This window comes from Falco cherrug, chromosome 8 (genome assembly GCF_023634085.1).
Source record: "Falco cherrug isolate bFalChe1 chromosome 8, bFalChe1.pri, whole genome shotgun sequence".
In the NCBI taxonomy this organism is placed as follows: domain Eukaryota; kingdom Metazoa; phylum Chordata; class Aves; order Falconiformes; family Falconidae; genus Falco; species Falco cherrug.
In genome coordinates this window covers 43,986,247-44,009,239 of record NC_073704.1, presented here as the reverse complement: position 1 = coordinate 44,009,239, position 22,993 = coordinate 43,986,247, and the positions used below count along the sequence as shown (strand labels likewise).

The following is a 22,993-nucleotide window of genomic DNA, read 5'->3' as shown; positions in this document are numbered from 1 at the left end:
ACACTGATTATTTTTTCCCCTCTTTTCTTCAGCTCTTGTAGGATGTTAGGTGTTGGGAACATTGCAGACATTGCATTGCTTACCCTCTGTAAGGCACAGGAATACTTCCACCTGTTTGTAGAGTTCAGAATTGTAACTTTTAAGTTGAAATGAAATATAGGGTTGGGTGATACCAAACCTGAAACACTGGGGCCAGGACTCTTGACAGGCTCCAGCTGCAGGAGAGTGACTGCGTGCAGTTGTTCAGTATATTATCTGAGACTCCAGCTTGACTCAACGAGGGTAAACTCTCTGTACCTTTTGTCTCTCGATACGGCTCTGGGATTTTAAGAAGCTTATGTTGTGATTTGGTGTGCTACAGCATAATAATAATAATACACTAATGTGTTTTGTTAGGAAGTTACTGTCCTGCTGTTAAGTATAGCAGTTAAAGCTTGTCTGCATTTATTTGAAATGGGTTAGGAACACTCACAGTGAGTTCTCTGCCCTTGCTGTGCTGTGCCTAAAGGATTATTATCATCTTAGTGTTAAAACTATGCTGCAGGCATGCTGAACCCATTTGGCTGGAAGGGGCCCTCAAGAGATCTAGTCTGTGCCACCCTGTTCTCCCCTTCGTTCTTGCCATAATGGCTTTGTGGTGCCTTGAAGCTCAGGGTAGCTAGAGAGCCTTGCTCTGAAATTGTCTTCACTCCCACAGTGCGTGGTTTTAGATATTGGAGCTAACGCTTCAGGACCTGAATGCTGGATTGACATGAGTCAAGTATAGTTTGACTTTCAGACTAAAGGAGAGGGGGCATTTGGAAGATGTGGTGAGAAAAGATTTTTTGGTGTTCCTGTTCCTCTCTGTTGAGTTACAAATGTGCAGGACTTCTGAAAACCAGAACACTTGTCTCTAACTAGCTTTAACCACAAAACTGGGATATTTACTATGACTCTACTTTTCTTAATACTTTAACTTGGGCTGTATAGCTCTGCAAAGTGAGTGAATACCTCGAGCTCTGGGGCCATGTCCAGTCCCAGTGCAGTAAGCAGAACCAGATGTAATTAAGGCTGTGTAAGGTAAAGTAATGACCTTGTTCATCAGGCTGCTAATAAAAGAATTGCCAGACCCTTCTCAGGAGACTCCAGAAACACTTTATGTTGACTCAGCTTTTTTTCTGCAGTGCTCTAACCTGGGAGTTGGTAGTTGCTGGAATAATCCTTGGGGAAGGAGGCTTGTGGCAAATGCTATCTTCGGAGTTTTGTGATGATCACATCCTGCCTTTGCAAAGATGGCTGACTGGGACTTCTCATAGCAGCAAAAAAATTTGCTGTTCCTTTATGCTAAGGTCATCTGTTTGTCATTGGGAAGAATTTCTTGGTCCTTTATATATCCTTAAGTAACTGTCTAAATCTGTTTCTTCCCTGAATTAGGAAGGTTAGGTAGATACCCAAGGAAAGCTCATGTATTTGACTTTAGGGGAGACAAGTGTGAAGTTCTGCTCGACTGAAGCACAGAAATACTTGGATAGAACACTGGTGGTTTGTGGGGGTTTTTCTGAGCTGGGATTGGGTTAGGGTATTGCAAAGCGAAGAAAAGCTGTGGATAGGTGCATGTGCCACTAAAATTTTGCCTGGCAGGAGGTGTCTGGTTAGTCAGGACCTTAGTTGATTCATTTAATGTCATTCTACTTAATACTGTTTTTGATCACTTTCATTTCCGAATCGTAAATTCTGTCACACTAGAGCAGTGGGTGATGAGGGGAGCCTGGGGAGAAGGGAATGTTTTGAAGGTGTGCTAGTGAGGGAAGGAGTGGGGGACGGTAGGCTGAGGAAGTTTCTGATGCCTTCACTGGGAGTGAAGGTGCTGTCCTGTGGTCTGTCCACCCATCTCATTCAGTGACTCTTCCCAGGGGAGCGGACTTTTCCACCCAGCTCAGGCTCTGAGGTGGGCTGAACTGGGGACTGCCGTAGCTGTTTCCATAGGGTTCATTGGCAGGCTTCACGACACTTTGAGAAGGCAGGAAAAGGCCAGTCACTGCTGGTTTATGCTTTGGCCAACAGCACTGTGATGGACAAAGAGCGGTCTGGGCCTTACCTAGCAATGTGGTACACTTCTGTGTGATGAGTGCAAGTAGTAATGGCCATCAAAGCAGGTGGACGCTGAGCCTTTAATCTCAGCTATGACTACACCTAACAGAGCAGAGGTTTGCCTGTCTTGCAGAGTTGGGCTGTGGCAAATTTTCCCACAAATCGGCATCTCTTGGTGATCACTTCTAAGCTGATTTGATGGGAGATTTTATATAATTTGATCGAGCATTAAACCACCTTTTTCTTAATAAGTTGTCACCTCAGCGTGGAGTTTGGGTACTCTGCCTTTCCTGTTCATGGGTAAGCTCTGTTGCAGCTTGAGTTTTCTCTGATTCAGCAGTTCCTTTGAGGCATGTGTTTATCTTCTCACCAGCTGTGGATCTGTTCTGGACATGGCCTTTTGTCTCACTTATGTCTTTAGATGTCTTGTCCTAGCAGCTTGCAGATTGAGGGCAGATTTGGCCCAACCATTTGAGGAGGCTGTGGAGACGACCAAAAGAAGTTAATTTGTTACCTCTTTTCTCTGCATTGTAAGGAGGAGTTTGAGACCTTGCTCATGTGGCATTAAAAAGTATCACAGACTTGAAATATGCCAGCATAGGAAGCAGCACATGAATATGAAGTTGCATGAAATGGCCGGGCTCCCTGTTTTACATGGAGTAACCCAAGTGTTGGAGCTGTTTCTCTAAAGGTGGAGGTAGCCCCCTTAGAGTAACCAGTTTCTGCTGAAGTGCCCGGGGGGCTTTGATAGACTGAATTTTGAAGCAGACTACGTGAAATTGATACACCAGCCTCAAAAGTTCAGTTACACTTTCAGAACATGATGAAGAGTTAGAATTCATGGCCCAAGCAACTGTGGAGTATGGTATGGCAAAAGCTTTTAGTATTACAAAACCTGATTTTGTTGGTAAGTACATAAATAAGAAGCTGATTGCTGAAATTGTTCATAGAAGCTATTTTCAATATTGAGCAAAGGGATTTTTCATCCAGTTTTATGAAAGGCAAGATAATGATGATAAAAAGTGTTCTTTACAGCCAGAAAACTGACTGCCCTGTTGAATTTGTGCATCTCTGGCTGTCGTACTTCCTTCAACCTGTAGAAAACACACAGCAGTACCGGAATGGTCTTGGCTGTACAGTCATTGCACTTTGAAATCTGTACATCCATCCTACCAAGTCTTCAAAAGATACAGCTGGGCATCTCTCTTCTGCAGAAGAATTATTTTTGTCATAATCTCTGCCTTGTTCTCTGTTTAGGAAACCAGCAGTCCCCATGGGCAGCAGTAGCTCTGTTACCCCTTCTGTATGGGGCAGAGACTCGGGATCTTTGGTGATCTGTCAACCAGCTGGAAACGTTTCTCATGTGTGGTGTAATCAGTCACTGTAGGGACCTTTTGACTGCCTCTGAGTTGACTTTAGTGGATGAAGGGTTAGCAGCGGTGTCCCGTTTGTAGCTCCACAGCAGATGCACAGGGAGAGCACCCAGCTGGAGGTGCTGCACTCTGCTTACAGCTAGGCTCTGTTCTGGAGGCCAGTCTGCAGCTCTAGACAAACACACATCTGTCAAATTGTGTTTACAGTCAGAATGCACCGGCATTAGCATCCTCCTTGTAGCCATCTTGTACTTTGTGCTATTACAAACCCTGAAAGATTGTCCTCCCATACTGAGATTTGCTCATCTGAGCACCCCATGTTCTGGTGGTGGTGGTAATTTACTTCTCCTTGTCTGTAATGGAGACTCTCTTTTTCTGACCTTTGGAGTACGGCTAGTGAGAAAAATACCTACGTCAAATCCAGTGACTCGCTTCTGTCAGTGTGAGCAGGTTGGATCTGGCATTTCTGGAAGTGTAAACCAGGTTGGTTTGGTTGATTAATATTGAAGGAAAAAGACATGGTTTTCAGGAATGCATCCAGGAGATGAAAGGTGCACCTCTAGCCTTATGACATAAGCTATTGCCTGTCACCACTGCTGTTTGCAGCCTGCTGTGGTATAAGTAGGTACAACCTTCAGTCTTGCTGTGTAGCAATATTGGCTGGTCCTGGTTGTGGTCATTTTGAAACGTTTAAGTGGCTTTGAAACTACTCTTGCTTAATAGGCCCTTGAAACTAAACCCAAACCTCAGGTAAACATATAGCCATGCCTGTTTCTGCTTTCAGGTAACGATGTGTGATAAGAGCTTTTACAATATTTGGAGAAGTACTTAAAAGCTTTGGCTTATTTAAAACCTGTAATTACCCCTTGCTAATAATTTTTGTGAGACTTTGAACTTTCTCTCCATCTCTCCCTTCCTCTCACTCATCCCTGTAGAAGGCAGCCCTCCCACCTGTTGTGCTGTGCATTGTCAGCCCTGTTTCTCTGGACACAGCATTCTCTGACTGATCTATATGTGAACGTACCTATAGGATGGCAAAAAATACACTGCAACGAACTGTTTCCCTGGTGCTGGATTCTCCTGGGACTCTCACAGAGCCCTGTATCCCTGTTTGACTTGCGTGGCTTTTTTGTAAGCTAAGATCCTTGCCACACCCAGCTTTCCTCCTTTGCCCTCCATGCTGCGATAATTTCCTTTCAGTGACCAAAGGGATGGCTATTTTTGTCAAAACTTCAGGCCAAACCAGAAAGCATACAGAAATGCCTTCTGTCGGTTTCTAAAGGAGAATCATGCACTGTAAAGTGAACTTACCATGTGCAGATACCCCTGAAGGTGATGAGATGCTTTAATTATATTTGGAGCACTAGCTTTCTCTGGTGCTTTGAAGCAGGTTCCCAAAGACAGATATTTAATCAAATTTATGTTTATTTCAGGCTTACCCTCTCTAGATCCATCCAACAGCTCTACAACTTCTTCTTCAGGTCCTTTGACAGGCTTTTCAGCAAACATACAAGGAGCACGGGTTTACCTTCAAGGGCCAGCGCCTGTTGGGACTCCCAGCTTTAACAGACAGCATTTTTCACCACATCCTTGGACAAGCGCAACAAATTCATGTAGGAACTTCATGGGTCTGTCTTAGTTAACTATAAATTCATAGCTATTGTCTTTTAGTAGATTTGTAACTTGAGGGGAGATCACCTAGTCATGCACAAAATGCTTTCCAATTGTTCCAGCAGCTGTGATAATGGTGTGCAAATCCCAAGCTGTACTATTTTGCATTTTTTTCCCATGTAAAATGCCACTAGTTCTGCTAGCATTAATAAAGGCATATTTGGACAAAAAAAAAAAAAATCAGTCATTGTAGGCTTTGAGAGGTGAGGCCATGAAGCTGTGGGGGAGTGGAGGTGATTACACCAACCTAAAGATTCCCTGCTAAATAGTGTGAGTGTAATATTAGGTGAAAATGTCATGTTTCCCATGGTTTGAAGTTACAATTGCCTTTTTTTCCTATTTTTTTTTTTAATTGGGATTCTGGAATTGTTTCAAGTTACTTAAAATTTTCTAAAACCTTTAAGCGTCATCCAAGGTAACACTGGGTTTTCCCCCTAATGGGAAGAACATAGAAGTAGCTTTACAGAAAATACGGGTCTTTGATTCAGAATCTTAAGTGAAGAGGCTTTTCATGTCAGTGCATGCAACTTCATTGCCACTCTGAGCTTAAGAACCAAAATGTTTAAAGGAGTGCTTCAAAGGAAGTTGGATTTCCCAAGAAGAGTTAGTGACACTTCTGAAGTTAGTGGGACTTAAGCTCTCATGTTATACATGGCTTTGGGAAGCTGTCCAATTCCTCTTCTGCTAGAAGTGGTGGATACCAAAACTAGACTGTTTAGATATTTATGGTATTTTGGCTGATTTTTTCACCTCTTCCTGAAACTCTTCCATGTTTCTTATTCTTTCTTGTAATTATTTTAGATATACTGCTATGTCATGATCATATCACATGATTGTAATGGCTGAAAGTATTAATGTTAAGGTTGATTTTTAGAGTTAAAGTATAAATAGAATTTCCTTGAAAGACTTGAATGCTTGCCAAAAAAGCCTTTAAAACCTTTTTATTATTTGCTTTGAGATATTGAGGGGATAGAGTGGTAGCATTTATGCTTGCTAGCTTGTGTGCTTTGTGTGTAATTAAGCAAGAGAAATATTCTTTTCAGCAGGTGAATCTCCTATTCCATCAGTTTCCTCAGGATCATCTTCACCCCTTTCAGCTGCTTCTGCACCTTCTAATTTGGGCCAGCCGAAAATGGGTAATGCCAATCAAGATCGAAAGGTACCCCCTCCCATTGGGACAGAAAGGCTTGCTAGAATTCGACAGGGAGGATCTGTCACTCCTACGCCCTTAGGAACCAACTTCACAGCTCCTGTCGGTCATAGTGGTATTTGGTCCTTTGGAGTGAACAGTGTATCTGGTAAGCCTGTTGTACAGCCTGGGGTAGCCTAAAGAAACTTCTAGGGCCTTTTGGAAGTACTACATTTGACAAGAAAGTTGGGGAGGAGGAATAAAGTTCCATGGTCTGTAATCAACTTTCACGTAGTATGTCCTGAAGGGAAAACTGATGTCAGTGGTGGGAGAGTGTACATCAACGAAAGTGCTGTGTTTTTTTCTCCTAATGTAGGTGGTTCTCACCCAACCTAGATTATCTGTCAGTGTATATTTTTAAACCCTGAGAACAGTTCAGAAGTTTCACATTAAATCTATTGATCCAGAATTTAAAAAGCAAATACATTTTATCTGTTAAGGGCATCCATTTTGAAGTCTGACCCTTGGTCTAAAAGGACACTTGCCTCTGTCCAAGTTTTTAGCTTGCTTTCCATTAATGTTTAAAAATGTTAGTTGTGGTGCAACTAACGCATCCAGAAGACATCGTTGTGGATGCTGATTTTTGCATTGATGTCCTCGTGACTCTTGAACAGTATGGGGTAACTTCTGTTCCAAGCAGCCCGGGTTTTAAAAGAATGACTTTGAAACGGCTGAAGTTTTATGTTCAGTTTCCTGGTAGTTTGAGGTTTTTTGTGGAAAGGAGGAGCCGCAGCATTTGAGGCCTAAAGTGTTTCCATTGGCAACTTTAAAGACAAATGTTTAATAGTCCTGTATTTGTTAGGCTTTTCAGTGAAGTCCTCCATACTTTGGTTAACTTAGTGTCTCAGCATTGCTGTGTTTTTTTTCAAGATAACTTGCATGTGCTTGGAGGTTTATTGGATCTTAGCTGTTCTGCTGTGGACACCTGAAACTTGCAGTTATGAATAGTTCCTGTTATATCCACACTTGTCTGGAGGATCAAGATGAATGTACATGCAGATGACAGGTGCCTGGCCAAACTTCCCTGGCCTCACCAGTCTCTCGTCTTTCCCTGTTTTTGCCCCTGTCATAAGTGTAACTTTTTTTCTGTGATCCTGTGTTATATGAGAGGATGCAGGAGCTGGAGGGAAAGGAAGTGTATGTGTGTATAGCCAGCCTTATATAGTGTTGCCTGCTGCAGCTTCTGTGGGGAGAGACCTTGATGCTACAGCTACAGACGACTTGTGTGTTTGCATTGGCTGTAATGCGTTACTAGCCTAAAAACTGCAGGGATCTTCCTGCTTTGCATAGATTGTGGAAAGTCTGCCTTTGCTTAGAGCAGAGCTCTAAGATACCTCTGCAGCTGCATGTTTTCTGGGAGCCTTTGGGTGTATGTAGGTGTAAGCAGCAGCTGAATTCTACTCCGGAGTATATTCAATGAATTGTAATTGGCCATTTTCGATCTCTTTCCAGAAGGCTTGTCAGGTTGGTCTCAGCCTGTCATGGGAAATCACCCGATGCATCAGCAGCTGTCGGACCCAGGCACATTTTCTCAGCATCAGCCAATGGAGAGAGATGATTCTGGAATAGTGGCTCCCTCTAATATTTTCCACCAACCTATGCCAAATAGTTTTGTGGATTTTTCTAAAGTAAGTTACAGAGGGCTGGATTTAGTCTATAAAATGACCGAGGACTGACTTTGTTACATCTCCTGTTCTGCCTGTTTACAGTGTATGTGTGTGCCTCTTCTACCATTGCTTGCCACACCTAGTCCTGAATGTCCTTTCATCCCAGTACTGACTAGAAAAGGTGCCCAAGGCTGGTGTCACATTTAAACAGAACCAGAATTTGTAGATTGCAGATGTTCTCCTATCGAATAGCTGAATGTCTTCATCGCTTTCCACTGTTTCCTTTCTCAGAGGCTCGGTCACTAGGAAATGTTTCATAAGGCTTGCTCAGCTCTGGAGGCTCATTAAAGATTTGCTTAATGCTTTCAGTACAAATTGTGCCCACAAGTACTACATGCCTTTCTTAAAGAAGCAGCCGGAGAGAGGACTACTTGGAAGTCTATGCCTTGTATGTAGCTTGAGGCAGGTGGATGTAGCCAAGCTTTAGTCAGCTCAGCCACCACTGGAGGAATGTCCAGGACAACAGCAGAGCTGCTCACAGCATATTTTAAAAGTAGCTGTATTATGTGCTCTTGGGATCTTCTAAATTGCAGAGCAGCAGTCATTCAAACATGGGAAAGAAGTATCATCATTGTAAAAGCCTGTTCTGTAACTTGCTCTTTATGAACTGGAAGAATATTTTAGACAGCCATTAATAATTTATAGAAAATCTTCAACTCCGAGCCTTGTAGACTCAAGCTGTGTATATGGGCTTGGCTGCAGTGCAGCCCCTGGCTGCAATCTTGTGTGCACCAAGGTTATTGCATGCTGCAGAGGTGAGAGGGAGGAGCACTGAGGTCACTTCGTACAGCTTCTGTGTCTGGCTTTATGGGGTCACCTGAAAGTGCTGTGCAGAGGCTCCTGCATACTGGCAAGGGGTAATTTCAGAAAAATGGATAAACTGATTTGAATCTCAAGCTCTGAATAGTCCCGATATTCAGTACTCTGCCTAGGTGTGCAGGGATGCCCAGTTTCCTCACAGTGCTGAGATACTTGCCAGTAGGTGAACATTAGGTACAGATGTGAACTGCCTCTGTCATCTTGGCAAACATGGTACTATGGTCATCCTTCAAAACCACCAACGTCTTCACTGGCGGTGCTTTCTCTTGTTCCCTCAGGGCTTACCGATTTCCATGTATGGTGGCACTCTAATACCTTCGCATCCTCAGCTAGCAGATGGCCCAGGAGGCCCCCTCTTTAATGGGCTCCATACTCCAGATCCTGCCTGGAATCCCATGATCAAAGTTGTCCAGAACTCAACAGAATGTACTGATGCTCAGCAGGTAGTGTGGCAGCTTCTTTTCACCTTTGCTTACCTGTGTTTTGTTACGGTGTTGTGCTTTGTTTTATTTTCTTTATTTTTGGATAGGTGAGATGTTTTTTCAGTTCTTTGATACTAGATTTGAGATTGTTTGCATGAGTTTTTCCCCTACAGTGCATGTATGTATATAAAACATACATGGTGCTATCTGTACCAAACCTTTCACATTTCAGCACTGCTCAGCCAGGTAATCTACTTTGTCGTGAGAGGGTTTATATCCATACTTGGCATCTTGCAGGTTCTCGGTCAAACCTTGGCCAGAGCTGAAGAGGGCTCCCAGCCTTTGGGCAGTCTGGTTGTATTTTAGGGGGAAGCATTAAGCTAGCCCTCTAGTGGTTAAACATGCTGTTAAAGGAACCTTTATTTGTTTTCATAATTTACTTGTCTTTTTATTTCTTGCTGTAGATTTGGCCTGGCACCTGGGCACCTCACATTGGAAACATGCATCTCAAGTACGTCAACTGATTTAAGGGGGTCTATCGTTTTGTTTTAACCTTGTTTGGGAATCTTTATGATCTTGGAGAACTCTGGGGATTTTTTTGATGTGCCTAACTAAGCAATTTTCTGTGGGCTGTAACGATGGAAACTTGATTGCCCATTGTATAAAAAACAATTTATTAACCTATACAAGCTGATTTTGTTCTCCAGTTAGTTTAGCCATTTTGAACTTAAAAATCAGACATAACTAGTGCTTTTGGCTAAACACTACTGAGTGTTCCTTGTATGCAGCAGAGAACTAGCTAATTACATGATTTCAACCTTTTAGGGTGGTAAATACATGTATAATTGTTTACAGACTTAAAAGGAAAAGCTGAGTAAATTCAATGTCGTATAGTGGCTCTACTTTATGTAGCCTGTATTAATGTGAAATATTTACCTGAATATTCAATAAAAGGCAAACAGTATTTATAGGTTGTGTGTGAGAATTTTGGAACAGGCTGTATCTTGCTGTCATTGGTGGCTGCTGCCGTGCCCAGTGATGCATCTCTTCAGTGTCACATAACTGGCACGTGGATGCAGTCGGGGTTTGGGGGAGGGTTTTTGATCTGCCGTCATCTGTGAGACAAGGTTTGCAGAGTCCTTCCTCCTGCCAGTTGTTAGCCTTTTATTTTTTGTGTGTGTGAACGTAGTTGTGCATTATTTTTAATCCTTCTGGATTAGTTCTGCTGCTTGTAGCACTCTTTTTTTCCAGGTGGGTCTCCTGAGAGATTAGGTTTTCAGGGGCTGGAAATGAGGGCTTGAGTTGACAATGTGACAACTGATGGCCTCTTAATTTGCAAAGGTAAATAGGTAGCTTGTAGGTAAACACAGGGTTTCTTCACCTGACTTGCTGTGACCAGCTGCCTGGAAGCAAGAATCATAGGAAAGCAAAGACCACTTTCCACTAGAGAAAAACATTCAATTCTAAGCTTTCCATAACCCTTCAAATATTGTAAGAGATCCTCAAGGCCTTTCTGTGAGTAAGAAGGAGATTTTTGCACACTGCTTAGGGTGAACATCCATTCTGTAGCCAGGTGCAGAAGTTCCCCACTTTCTGCTCTTGGACTATGCTTATTTCTGCTTTTTGCTCAGTGGTGATGCAGTAACTACACTTGAGTATTTGGTCCATTCCTCAAGCAGGTAACTGCAGTGCACGTAGTGTCCAATGTAATGGACCACTTTTGGTGGTCCCTCAGATCAGATGGAGACTTCTCCACCTTCCTCCACCTTCTCCAGACAAATCCCTACATGTAGCAGCAGAGTTTCCCTGGGAAAAGTATGAGGAAGGAGTACTGAAAACCCAAAGTGCACAAGCAGTATTGGAGTACTGCAGGCAAATAAGCCTCAGAAATGCTTGGCATGATATATTCAGGTATTTTATCTAGTATTTGAGGAAAAAAATGCAAAAAACATTAAACTGCTGCTGCCCCCCTGATAATGCAAATGCCAAAGGAGAAACACTTGTGTTAACAGTAATTGTACTGAAAACAGATGGTATTGTAGTGCAGTAGGTGTTTGCTCTTGGGGTGAGTTGCAGGGGAGGGGCCTCCTCCACTCCACCCATGTGGGCTTCATGGCTGCAACAGGCACCACCACTTCCTCCTGCCCCATTCCAGGGAGCCACCATCTCTCCATTCCGGATGGCTGCAGCTCCACACTGGGTGGCACACTCTACTCCACCACATGGAGGGGTAGGACCCAGCATGGGAATGGGGTAGTCCCTTGAAAGGAATTGTGGCCTCAGCTACCCCATCCCTGCCTTATTTAGGCAGCTCTTTTCTGATTGGGGTCCCTTCCTGGGCTCTACCTTTTGCAGCTTAGTCTTTGGGGCATGGGTGCCTGCTCTGGGCACTAGATCCCGGCAGGCCCATGGGGTGGTGGCTTCCCTGGCAGCCCAGACCTGGAGTGGAAGAGGGAACCCCAGAGCTTTGAAGGAAGATACCGCTAGAAGTTAGGGCCATCATTGCCCTGTGGTACTGAGGGAAGCAAGCACAGGCAGTGCCTGGTGCTTGTACTGCTGGGGAGCGGTCTGCCAGCAGTGCTGCTGGGGTGGTAGATGCAGCATTGGTCCTTTGGAGGTAGGTCGTGCCCAGGTATGGCTGACTGGAGCTGGGGGAGGTACAGGGGGCTAGCACAAAGTCTTCTCCCACCTTGAGTTCACCAGCCCTGGGGGAAGGTACTGGGTGGTGCACCTCCTTCCAGGGGTACCCTAAGTCTTCCCTCTTTGCCCCACATTCCAGCCCAGGTCCTTTACTTTGCTGCCTGTCCTCAGGGTAGCATGTGCCCACTTCTTGTGCTGGGAATGTTTCAGCTTAGCTGAAAGGTGCCCACCCTGTGGACGCTGGCTCCATTGTGTGCCTCCAATAAGCTTAGCTGAGGCTGGAGAGCCAGGCCCAGTGCTGGTGGAGCCAGGGCAGGTGGGGGTTCTGTAACATGTTTGTGGCACAGGGAAGAGCCCAGCCTGCACAGGAGCTCTGGCCTTGCCGCCAGACCCTGGCAGGGAAGCAGTGCAGGAGGGCACCGCAGACATGGCATGTGGCCTGGCATGACTTCGGAGATCACTGGCAGGTGACTGGGGCATGGGAGGTGGGGGGAGGCAGCACATGCCCTGGGTGGGCACTGTGACCTGGGGTTGTACACCCAGCAGGCTGGCACAGTGGAGGAGGTGTCCCACTGAAACCAGTGCATTATTCTTGTGCAGGGCGCAGCAGGGTGGCTTGCTGGCTGAGCTGACGGGAACGGGTCCCCAGGTACAGACCCCCCATGGTGCCATTAGGAGGGCAGCCAGCCTTTGCTGTTTGATAGCTGCAAGGAGCCACACCCGAGCCAGCCACCTCTGGGCAGGATGTGCTGCGGAGCTGCCTGGCTGTTGGGCTTGGGCTGTGCCGGGTGCCCCAGTGCTGGCCCTGCCTTCCAGAGAGTGACTATGGTGTCAGCTATTATGAGGCACGTGCATTGAGGCTGGACCCTTTGTACTGTGCCTTGGCAGAGCTCCAGGAGTGGCAAGGGGAGGAACAATGGGGGGAAGAGCTGCTGGGCAGGGTGGGTGTCACAGTTTGCTCTGTGAGAAGCCCCACAGTAGCTCCAGAGCCGTGTCACTGAGCCATGATTGAGTGCTGGGTCCCACCCCCTACTCACTCCAGGCTCAGGCTGCAGTGCTCAGAGATGGGGGCAGCCAGGGGCTGGCAGCGACTGACAGTCCCCTGCTTTTGGCAGGTACCCGCATCATCTACGACCGCAAGTTCCTGCTGGAGTGCAAGAATTCACCCGTGGCCAGGACCCCTCCCTGCTGCCTGCCCCAGATCCCCGGTGTCACATCCCTGGCCCAGTCCAGCCTCGCCAAGCTGGAGGAGCTCAAGGAGCGGAATGAGAGTGGAGAAGCCATGCCAGGTGAGCAGCCAGGCATACAACCCCACGTATGTGCTGTATGTGCTGCATGGGGCTCCTGCCTGGCTGTAAGGGCAAGGGGAGATCCCACCTCAGCCCCAGTTCCAGCTCCTGACCCCTTTGCCTGTACATTCCTCCCAAAGCAGCCCCATCCTAACCCTGGCCCTGTATCCCTCCATACCCTTGCAGATCAAGACCAGTTTGAGATGGACATCTGAGTTTCCAGCTCCCCATCTCCAGGCCATGGCTGGGCCTGTTCCTGGGCCTCATGGAGGTGCTGGCACCGTGACCAGCTGGCTGCAGCCCTCTCTGATATTGGAGATGGATGTGTGACACCTCAGGCTCTAGCACAACTGGCTGGTGCAACTGCCTAGGAGCTCATGCTTGATCAATAAACACCATGAAACCCTGGTGCTGACCTGGTGTATCTCTGTGCTGGGGCTTAGCTGGGATCTCAGAGCCCTGGGGAGGGGAGCTAAGAGGACCCAAGAAGCACCAGGAGCCATTTTAGGGTGGAGAGGATCTCTGCCTCCTGCACCAAGACCCTGTGGCATGGGAGTAGTGAACACAAGGATTGGGGTCACACACAGCCTGCCCCAGCCATGGTGGGGCCAGCTGGTGATGTTTTCCTGTGAGCGGAGGAGGGACCAGCATGCTGCAATCTGCTTGCTATCCAGGGTAAACATTAACAACCTGACCTGGTTGGGCAGCACTAGCGCATGGTGACGTTTCTTCCTGGATCTCCCTGTCCCTGAGGCCACCCAGGTCTCTTTGGTCCCAAACCTGGGTCTGAGCTGTGCCAGGAGCCCAGATGGGAGCATGGACTGTAGCTGCAGCACAAACCCTGGATGTGCTGGGCTGCTCTGGGCTTGTAGCAGGTTGGCCGCTCCAGCCAGCCTAGAACTCCTCAGGGGCCATCTCCTGCTGCCGAAAAACTGGGCCCTGTGCCTGCTGCCATGTCAGGCTTTGCCAGCTGGTGCAGCAGGGAAACGTAGCACTGGCCACTGAGCCTCAGTGATGCTAGGGGTGCTGCCAGGGCCACTCCTTCCCTCTGTGGGCTGGAAACAAAGCCAGGGCAAGCGCCTCTTGGGCCAGCTTGGAAGCTGTGATAGCCTCACCCAGGAGCCTTGTCTCCTGATGCTCTTGGGAGAGAACCTGGGACCAGCCAGAGAACCAGCCAGAACCCCAGAGCAGGCTGCAGCTAGGGGCAGGTTAGTGCCGTTTATTAAATGCCATGTAGTGAATCACCACCAAAATGTTGCAGTGATTAAAATCCCATTTTCCTGTGTGAGGAGTGGGAGGCAGAGATGCCCACGCTCCCTTATGCAGTGTGGGCCCTTCTCCTGCCGGTGGCCCTGGGCATAGGTTGCCCTGCTCACAGTTCACAGCCCAGTCCCTGGGCATCAGGGATCCTCCTGGCCAGGTCCGACCTCGGTGCTGCCATCCATTGCGGCAGCAGGCAGGCTCCTCATCTCAGCAATCAGGCGTTTGACACCCACCAGCCACTGGCTCACCTCGTTCACGTGGTCCACCATGAGTGAGCGGTGGATCTCATCAGCCATGTCCCAGTGCTGTTCCTGGAGCTCTGTATGTGAGGGAGAACCCATCAGTGCTGTGGGGTCAGCCCTCCCGTGGGTGCCCCCGGTGCTGGCCTGGATACAGCCCCCCTTGCCCCTCACCTTGCACCAGGAGGCTCATCCTCCTCTTCACCGGGGCTGACAGCTTCCCCTGAGCCCACGCGCCCCCCAGCACCGTCAGCCGGCGCCCGATGTCGTCGCACACTTGTTTCTGGAAGCAAAGATGAGCAGAAGGGGGGCACTGCCCACTGCCGGCTTTGCAGGGTGGGGGGCCCGGCCCGGCCCCCCGACTCCGCGCCCCTGCCGAGGGGGAGAAGGGGCTGGGGCCTCACCTGCAGGGCGGGACGGCAGGCGGCCAGGGCCTCCTGCAGCGGGGCGAGCACGGCGTCGGCGGGCACACCGCACTCCTCCGGGCGCGCTGCCGCGGCCGCGCTCGGCTCCCCGCTGGCTGCCCGCGGGGCCGGCCGGGCGGGCCCCAGCGGGGGCGGCCCCAGCGCAGCGGGGGCGGCGGGCGGCTCCGGAGGGGCACCTGCAGTAAGAGGCACCAGCGGGGAGCCCCGGCAGCCCGAACGCGGCAGCCCGGCCCCCGCACAAGGACGGCGGCCGGCCGCGCGGAGCGGCACCCTTGTCACCCCATCAACCGAGCCCAGCCCAGCGCGACGGGGGCAGGCCCCGCCGCCCCACCGCGCCGGCCTCTGCCCCCTTGGGGCCGGCAGCGCGGGCAGGGGCCGCCGGCTCCGCTGCTCCGCAGCCACCGCCACGCAGCAGGGGGAGCCAGGTCCCCCCCTCCGTGCCCAGGCGGGAAGGAGGGCCCGGACCCCCTGAGGGGAGGGGGCGCCGCTGTGGCGCCAGTCGTTCGGGGGCTGCGCTGGGCCCCGGCTCCCCCGGAGCAGCCCCCTGCCTGGGCAGGCGTGAAGCTGGGGGGGCGGGGGTGGGGGGAGCTTTGCGGGTGCTGACCTGGGGGAACTCCCGCGGGCGGCGCGGGGACCCGGCGGGTGAGCGGGGCTCGCCTGGGACCCCTGACCTGCGCCTGCAGCCCGTAGGAGAACTGGGGGGGGTCGTTCCAGCCGCGCTCCTGGTTCCCTGCGGCAGCGAAGGGCATAGTGAGACCGTGCGGGGGACTAAGGCGACGCCCCCGAACACGGAATCCCGGCCCCCTGCGCCAGGATGGAGCTCGCTCCCCCAGACCCGGGGCTCCCACCGCCACGGACACGGCTCTCCCGCACGTCCCCCCGCCAGGGCCCGGCGCCCCCTCCCCGCCGGACCGGAAGTTCATCCTCACAGCGACCCGAGCCCCCTCACCCGGCTTCACGTAGAGCTCCGCCATTCCGCCACGTCACGCCCGACCACGCCCTTTCCGCCTGGCCGTGGGGGGCTGGGAAGGGGTGGGGCCACGCGAGGCACCGCCCCGCCGGGGAGACTGAGGCCGGGGCGGAGGCCGGGGCGGAGGCCGGGGGGCCCCGGCCCCCGGCCCCCGCCCCGGCCCCCTACGGGCTGTGGAGGAGAGTTCGCCTGAGGCGGAAGGCCTCCAGCAAGGAGAAGAGACCGCGCCTGCGGGCACCGGGCCCCGCCGCACCTCCGCTGCTCCCGCTCGCCTTGGCCGCCCCGGTGGCAGCGTCCCCTGCGGCCGTCGGCCCGGCCCAGCCCCGGCCTGTCGCGCCTTTCACCTTAGCCGGTGCAGCGGCCACCAGGCACTTCTGGTACTGCACCTGTGGGGACGCGAGGCACAGGGCGTGGCCGTGGGGTGGAGGAACAAGGCGACACCACCGCAGGGCCGCATACCACGAGGCGTGGCCGCAGGGTGGCATCGCTGGGGGGTTGGGTGTGGCGAGGGGTTGGATGCGGCTCCGAGGGGTCAGCTCCTTCCCGTCCCTGCCGCCCCCCAGGGTTGGGCATCCCACTCAGGCCCTCAGCTTTGCCCTCCTCTGTTCCCAGCCCTTGCCTCCTCCTCCTCCCGCAGGTGTCCCACAGGGCTGGGGAGTTGGGGGGATTCCTGCTCCCGCTCACCATGCAGGCTGCCTGCACTGCTTCCGAGATGGTGCCGGCGTCGGGCTCGCACCAGAAGGCTGTGCACTGGAAGCATCGCCCCGTGTCCACGATGAGTGCAAAGGTGTGGGCATCCCGGCCCACCCCCAGGAAGGTCACATACCGCACCTGGCACTCCCAGATGTGTGCTGCTTCCTCGTCCTCCTGCGGGGACCCCATGGACCCATCCACCCCTGACCATACTCCAGACAGCCCTGCCACCCCCACCAGATCACCTCTGCCAGCAGACTGGGTCCCCTGTGGGGGTTGCCTGTCCTACCCCAGTGGCAGCAGGGTGCCTGCTTCGGCCATAGCCCCCTGTTCCCCTTCCCACCTGCGCGGGGTGCACCCGCATGGCTGTGTCAGATACGTGGATGAGGGAAGGCATCCAGTGCTCCCGCCCAGGCCCCCTTGTCAGCTTTTCAATGGCCTTGTTCAGCACATCCATCCCTGGGGATCGGGAGACCCCATCCCATCAGCCCCTGCCCCAGCTGCAGGCACAGTGCAGGCAGGGTGCTGCCAGGCAGCCCCAAGGGCAGGGACTGCTCAGCACCGAGGCACAGCTGGGGGTGGGTCTCGGGCACCTCCCAGCTGTGGCAGGGCCAGTAGCACTTACCCATGGCCCTGGGCACAGGCAGGCTTCCAATGTACAGCGCCTTGTAGGTCTGCATAGACTGCCTCACCGCTTCCAGGATATCCACTGCCAAGATAGAAGGGGAAGGGGTGGCACCCCTATGTCCCACCCTGTCCCCAAGGACCCCAGGGATACAGCCGAGCAGGCCAAAGGGCTGTGGTCACTGGACATCCCGCTGCCTCAGGGAAGACTGTGGGCTGGGGGAGCAGCTGGCAGCAGTCGGGGGTATGATACCTTGCAGTGGCAGGTCCTCGGTGGAGACGGGCTCCAGTGTAGTGGCACATGGCAGCCTGCTGCTTGCTACAGCTCGCTCAGCCACAATCTGCAAGAGGTGGGGGTCCCTATGCCTCCCCTTACCCCCAAGACCTCCGGGCCATGCTCCCACCAACTCAGGCCCTGCACCCCACCTTGGAGCACATCTCATGCAGGGCCTTGGCGATGCCTTTGGCAGGCACATTGCAGTGAAAGACGTGACACTTGAGGACACAGGTGTCCTTGTCACTGGCCACGAAGGCGAAGTCTCTGCAAGGCCACAGGCAAGTCAGTGAGACCCCGGCAGAGGCAACCCCCCTCTACCTGCACTGTCCCCTGGCCCTGTGACCTCTTACCTGTCCCTGTAGCCACAGCAGCAGTTGGGGAGAAAGGAGAGGGAACAGGTTACTGCTGGTGTGCCTTCCCGCCACCCAGCAGGCTGAGCCACCCCACCCCCCCCAGCCCCCAGCTCTGCCCCAGCCCCCAGCACCTGCCATTGTTGCAGCCAACACCCCAGACACGGATGTTGAGGATGGGCTGGCGGTGGATGAGGCTGTGGTCGAGGGGGTCCACCAGGCTCATGGTGTCCTTCTTCAGGATCATCACCAGGTCTTGGCCCTGCAGAGGGTCAGCAGTTCCCTCTGCCTGGCAGACAGCCTGGGTGCCCGCAGCACCCAGCCCATGTGTAGGGACACCCCATTCCCCCAGCCTGATCAGCCCCAAGTGTGGGGGGACAGCCCTGCCCCACCCCCCCTCCCCCTCATGCCTCCCCAGGTACCATTCCCATGTGTGGTGACAGCCCACCCAAGCACCTCTGGCATCGTTCCCAAGGGAAAGCCCTGTTAGACCCACCTGCCCCACACTCTGGACCACCTCGTGGATGCCATATTTGGACAGAGTTGACTGCCACTGGGACCTCTCCCTGACCCGGCCCCTAGCAGACCCCCCATCGGTGGGGACAGCCAGACTCAGCAGCAGTGGCACCAGGGTGGGACTCTGCCTAGCAACACCATCCCAGGCTCTTACCTCACCCTGGTTCTCCCCAGAGCCCTGGCCCTTGCTGTTGGAGAGCTGCTGGATACAGTTATTGACAGCGATGCTGCTCTTGCCAGGTGCCAGGTCCTCCTCGGGGATCTCCACCGAGCCCAGCAAACGCACAGCAAAGCACTGAGCAGAGACACATGGGGCTTCAGTGCCCAGCCAGCACAGCCACCCATTGCCATGCCAGCATGCTCACCCCTGCTCTTGCTCCCATCCCTGTCCCTGCCAACTACTGTCTGCCTTCTCTCCTCTGCCAGCCCCAGCCCACAACGCTGCAGTGAAGCCCCTGGGTGTGGTACCTTGGAGCCAGGCTCTGCGCTGTGCTGGAAGTCATCTCCCTGCCAGGGCAGTGAGGTCCTGTAGATGGATGGGGCAGTGAGGGGACAGCTCCCGCTCAGCAGCACAGAACCTGGGGACACCCAGGGAAGTACCAGGATGTCCTGGCACTGGCAGACCCCCATGCCACCAGCTGGGAAGCATCCCACAGAGGTGACCAGCATGGTCATACTGGCTCCAATGTGTGGGGCTGCTCCGGTGGGGTGCACCAGGGCCCAGCACCCAGTGGCGGTCAAGGGTCAGTGGTGCCCCACAAACGAGCAGAATGCATGGGCAGCCCTACCTTTGGGACAGCGAAGCCATGGGGCTGGGAATGGGCCTGTTCTTTGCCAAGTGCTTTGCCACAGGGGCCTGGCAGTCCTGGGAGAGAAGAAGGGGTGAGAGCAGCAAGAGAGGCTGTCAGGAGGCACCAGGTAGGAGCCCTCCCTTCCGGGGTAGCAGTGCCTCAGCTTGTGGGCATCCCATGTAGACAGGATGAGGCCAATATAGAGCCTGCTGGAGCCTTTCAGGGGGCTTAACCCGGTCCAGGAATAGGCTGAGCAGGACTTTAGGGTGACAGACAAGCCTGCTCCAAGGGGAGGATGGACTACCAATGCCTAGAGGGCCCTTCAGCAGGCTCCTGCCAGCTCCTGGGGAAGCCATCCAGGTGGAATCCAACACCAGCCCTTACCCCCTTGCCCACAACCCCTACCATTCCCTGGAGTGTCTCCTCTCCATCAGCCTCCAGGTGCCCTCCTGGGCAAGTGGTGTGTGCAGGGTGCTGCCACTGTGTCGTGCCCGTTGACACATGCCAGTAGTAGGTGCCCAGAGAGTCACAGATTTTCCTCCAGCCTGGGGGGAGGTCAGGGTCTGTCTCCAGGCTCTGGTCACTCCAGAGGTTGTCTGTGCAGAGGGAGAGTGTGAGGCAAGGGCCGGGGGGAAGGTCCCCCAGCTGCAGGGCACCCTGAGAAGCAAGCAGCTTCAGCCAGCAACTAAAGGGTCCTGTGGTAGCCTCTGGGTGCACGGCTGGGTACATGGCCTAGGAGAGGAGCACAGTGAAGGAAGGCTTGGCATAACGCCAGAGAGGCTGCAGTGGTGGTGGACCCCAGGCAAGTGAGCAGTGCACCAGCTGCCTCATTGGCACCCAAAGGGATGGGGTGACACTGGCAGGGGCACAGAGAACACAAGGCAGCCTGAGGCTGCCAGGAAGAGGCATCCTGCAGGGGTGCCCAGGCAGGGCACAGGGCTGCCAGCCCAGAACTTGCCCCCTGCCAGCTTGTGGTCCCTGGCCCTCTGCCAGGAAGCTGAAGACTGGCTTCTTCTCAGCTTGGCGGGGGAAAGGGGTTGGGGACAGTTCCCTGGGGTCTAGGAGAAGAAAAGTACCCTTGGGGGGTTGCAGCTAGGAGGGGTAGATTAACTCCCTCTTCCCTGCACCCCAAGCCCTGGAGAGGTCGTGAAAATGAGCCCGTGGTGCAGCACAGCTCTGCTTCTAGGAACGCAGCCCAAAATCTGTAGGGCTCGGCACATCCCTCGTGGGTGCTCATCCCCTGGGGCTGCGCTGTCGGGGGAGGCGGCCGCAGTGCGGTGGTCCACCACTTCTCCTCCCTAGCCCTGCGGGACCCTCGACCCGCGGGAGGGTGGAGACGGAAGTTGGTGGTGCCCCCCACGACCTTGGGAGGGACGAGGAGATGGCGCGGGACGGGGCTGGCGTCTCCAGGACAGGCCGCTGCGGGCCCCGTTCAGCACCACGGACAGCGCCCGGCGCGGCCGCCGCTCCAGCCCGCAGGTCCCGGCCCCCCGGCCCGGCCTCGGCCCTCCCCAGCCCGGCCCCCGGCCCCGACCCGACCCGGTCCCCGGCCCCCGGCCCCGACCCGGCCCGGTCCCCGGCCCCCGGCCCCGCCCCGGCCCGGTCCCCGGCCCCCGGCCCCGCCCCGCCCCGCCCCGGTCCCCGGCCCCCGGCCCCGACCCGCCCCGGTTCCCGGCCCCGGCCCCGCCCCGCCCCGGTCCCCGGCCCCCGGCCCCGACCCGCACCGGCCCCCGGCGCCCGGCCCCCGGCCCCTGGTCCCCGGAGCGCGGCCCACCCCCCGCGCGGCTGACCGTCGCAGTTGACGAGGACGATGGCCAGCATGTAGTCCTTGCCCAGCATGGTCCCGGCGCCCGTCCCGGCGCGGCCCCCCGGCCCGCCGCCTCCCCAGGCCCGGACCCAGCGGTGGCTGCGGCGGGAGGGGCGGATCCCGCGGGGGCGGGGCGGCCGAGCAGACGGGCAGGCGGAGGGCGGTGACGGGAGGGGCTGCTCGATCGCGGCAAGGACCGAGGCGGGGAAGGGGGGGGTGGGGGGGTGGGAGGGGGTGGGGAGCGGGTGTGAGCTGTAGCCATAGCGTGCGGAAGGGGGCGTCTCGTCGGCGTTTGGCAGGGAAGCGGGTGTTTGGGTGCCCGGCGGTGTTACCAAGAGTTCAGAGGGGCAGTGAGGTCCTTCGGGTGGTTTGGTGCAGAAAATGGGACACTGGAGTGGGGAAGGGGCATCTGGGGCAGGAAAGGAGGTTTCTGAGTGCAGTAGCAGGTCCAGGTGCCCTTGTGCCCTTAGGTTCATTCCCTTCCCCTCCATGCACCCTTAGGTTTCCTCCATTCCCCTCCCTTTTCCCCACAGATCACCCTTATTCCTCTCCATCCATGCTTATTCCTTGTTCATTCTCTTCCATGCATGCTCAGGTCCTCCGACATCCCTCTGCCTGCAGTCCAACCTCCTTCAGTCAGTACTGAGGACACTTAAATGTGCATGCTTGTCATCTCCCCCTTCTCACCGGAGGCCAAGAGCTTTTCTTCTCTAGTTTGAGACTTCTGTTTTCTGTGCTACACTGAACTGACAGTCTTGATTGATGCTCAGTACTCGGGGACAGAGGCAATGGAGACATTTTTTGTACGCCTCAATTTTCCCATGGAGCCCCTCCACGTGCTGCTAGGGACAAAGTCCTTCCAAGCTATATATTCCAAAATGGTTTGCTGTCCTCAGCATGCCTAGACACTCCGTCATGGCCTCTTAACCCTTTCTTCTTCATACCTAGAAGCTAGTAGTCCTGGACGTAGCCCGTGTCCTTGATAGCCTCCCATGCCACCTCAACTGCGTAATACAACTTTGTAGTCATCCACAATAATTTATGTATCTTCTGCTGATATCTGACTTTGCAGCCACAGGCCATTTCTTCTGCATCTGTCCAGAGCTGGTTGGGTTTCTAAGATCCCAATTCAAGCCTTGAGCCCCTGGGGCATGTTTTGCCTAAACCTAACCCAATCCAACAGAGCAGGGTCAAGGGAAGCTCATGCTTACCTGTGCTCAGATGTGTCTGAGGTGATGGAACTCAGAGGGGGTTGTAGGCCTTACCTTGACACCTGTTTTGCTCAGACCAAGTGATGCTTCCTCTTTTTCGAGTTCCCAGGAGTGACCTTGCCCCTACAAGGAACAAGCTTATGCTACACTTGCAACACCATGGTATCCTCTGCTGCATGTGTCTCCTTTTCCTTAGTTCAACATGTATTTCACATCCCTAAACCAAGCATGGCTGATCAGAACATGAGGTAGCAACACCAACACAAACTGTTCCCATGCCTTTTCCTGCTCAGCAAAACCTGCAAAGGAGGCAAGGCCCTGGTTCGGCCCGGATCGGCTCGACTTGGCTCGGCTCGGCTGGGCTCGACTGCCTGCTCGTCGCTCTCGTGCGGAGCAGAGGCTATATGCTCCCTCCCCGGGACGCTGTGCCTCTGCAGCAGGTGGGTAGGTAGGTCAGACCAGGCCGTTTCTGACCAGGCGCCCGGCCTGTATCTCCACTTGCCCACCCCCACCCCCACCCCATCCCTGCGGTGGTAAGGCCCCGGCGGGCTCTTTCCTTTGCCGGGGAGCCTCCCGGGATGCCGTGCGGCGCGGCCGAGAGCAACGCCCTCGCGCCCGGATGGCTGGTGGGTGGGGGCGCGTGGCCAGATGCGGAGACCAGATCTCCCTCGGCACAGGGCGCGTGTC

General features: G+C 53.9%; 3 protein-coding genes across 22 annotated transcripts in view; 1 reads left to right on the top strand and 2 right to left on the bottom strand.

Moving 5' to 3' along the window:
* The window catches only part of ANKHD1 (ankyrin repeat and KH domain containing 1), a 117,130-nt gene extending 103,582 nt beyond the window's left edge, over nt 1-13,548 (top strand). For 6 of the 20 annotated variants that reach the window (XM_055719540.1, XM_055719542.1, XM_055719535.1 and 3 more), the window contains 8 exons: nt 4,877-5,071; nt 6,158-6,412; nt 7,756-7,931; nt 9,068-9,232; nt 9,676-9,722; nt 11,367-11,441; nt 12,967-13,140; nt 13,327-13,548. In XM_055719540.1, coding sequence (XP_055575515.1) covers nt 4,877-5,071; nt 6,158-6,412; nt 7,756-7,931; nt 9,068-9,232; nt 9,676-9,722; nt 11,367-11,441; nt 12,967-13,120 — 1,067 coding nt within the window. In that variant the 3' untranslated portion in view covers nt 13,121-13,140; nt 13,327-13,548. Of the gene's footprint in view, nt 1-4,876; nt 5,072-6,157; nt 6,413-7,755; nt 7,932-9,067; nt 9,233-9,675; nt 10,176-11,366; nt 11,442-12,966; nt 13,141-13,326 lie in introns of those variants that run through there. The other 14 variants (XM_055719554.1, XM_055719548.1, XM_055719546.1 and 11 more) reach the window with 10 other exon arrangements.
* Nucleotides 13,549-14,328: 780 nt separating this feature from the next.
* Nucleotides 14,329-16,131, bottom strand: SRA1 (steroid receptor RNA activator 1). Its single transcript, XM_055719557.1, has 5 exons — nt 16,017-16,131; nt 15,672-15,797; nt 15,047-15,243; nt 14,817-14,925; nt 14,329-14,722 (listed from the first exon to the last, which is right to left on the bottom strand). The coding sequence occupies exons 1-5, from the start codon at nt 16,039-16,041 to the stop codon at nt 14,541-14,543; spliced, it is 639 nt and encodes a 212-aa protein (XP_055575532.1). The 5' UTR covers nt 16,042-16,131; the 3' UTR covers nt 14,329-14,540.
* Nucleotides 16,132-16,178: 47 nt separating this feature from the next.
* On the bottom strand, nt 16,179-21,231 carry APBB3 (amyloid beta precursor protein binding family B member 3). Its single transcript, XM_055719558.1, is given in 13 exon segments — nt 16,179-16,399; nt 16,401-16,904; nt 16,990-17,189; nt 17,356-17,439; nt 17,608-17,695; nt 17,781-17,895; nt 17,982-17,987; nt 18,116-18,243; nt 18,652-18,792; nt 18,966-19,023; nt 19,286-19,362; nt 19,694-19,884; nt 21,079-21,231. Coding segments are annotated over 13 exon segments (1,839 nt in total). The 5' UTR covers nt 21,128-21,231; the 3' UTR covers nt 16,179-16,201.
* Nucleotides 21,232-22,993: the final 1,762 nt, after the last annotated feature.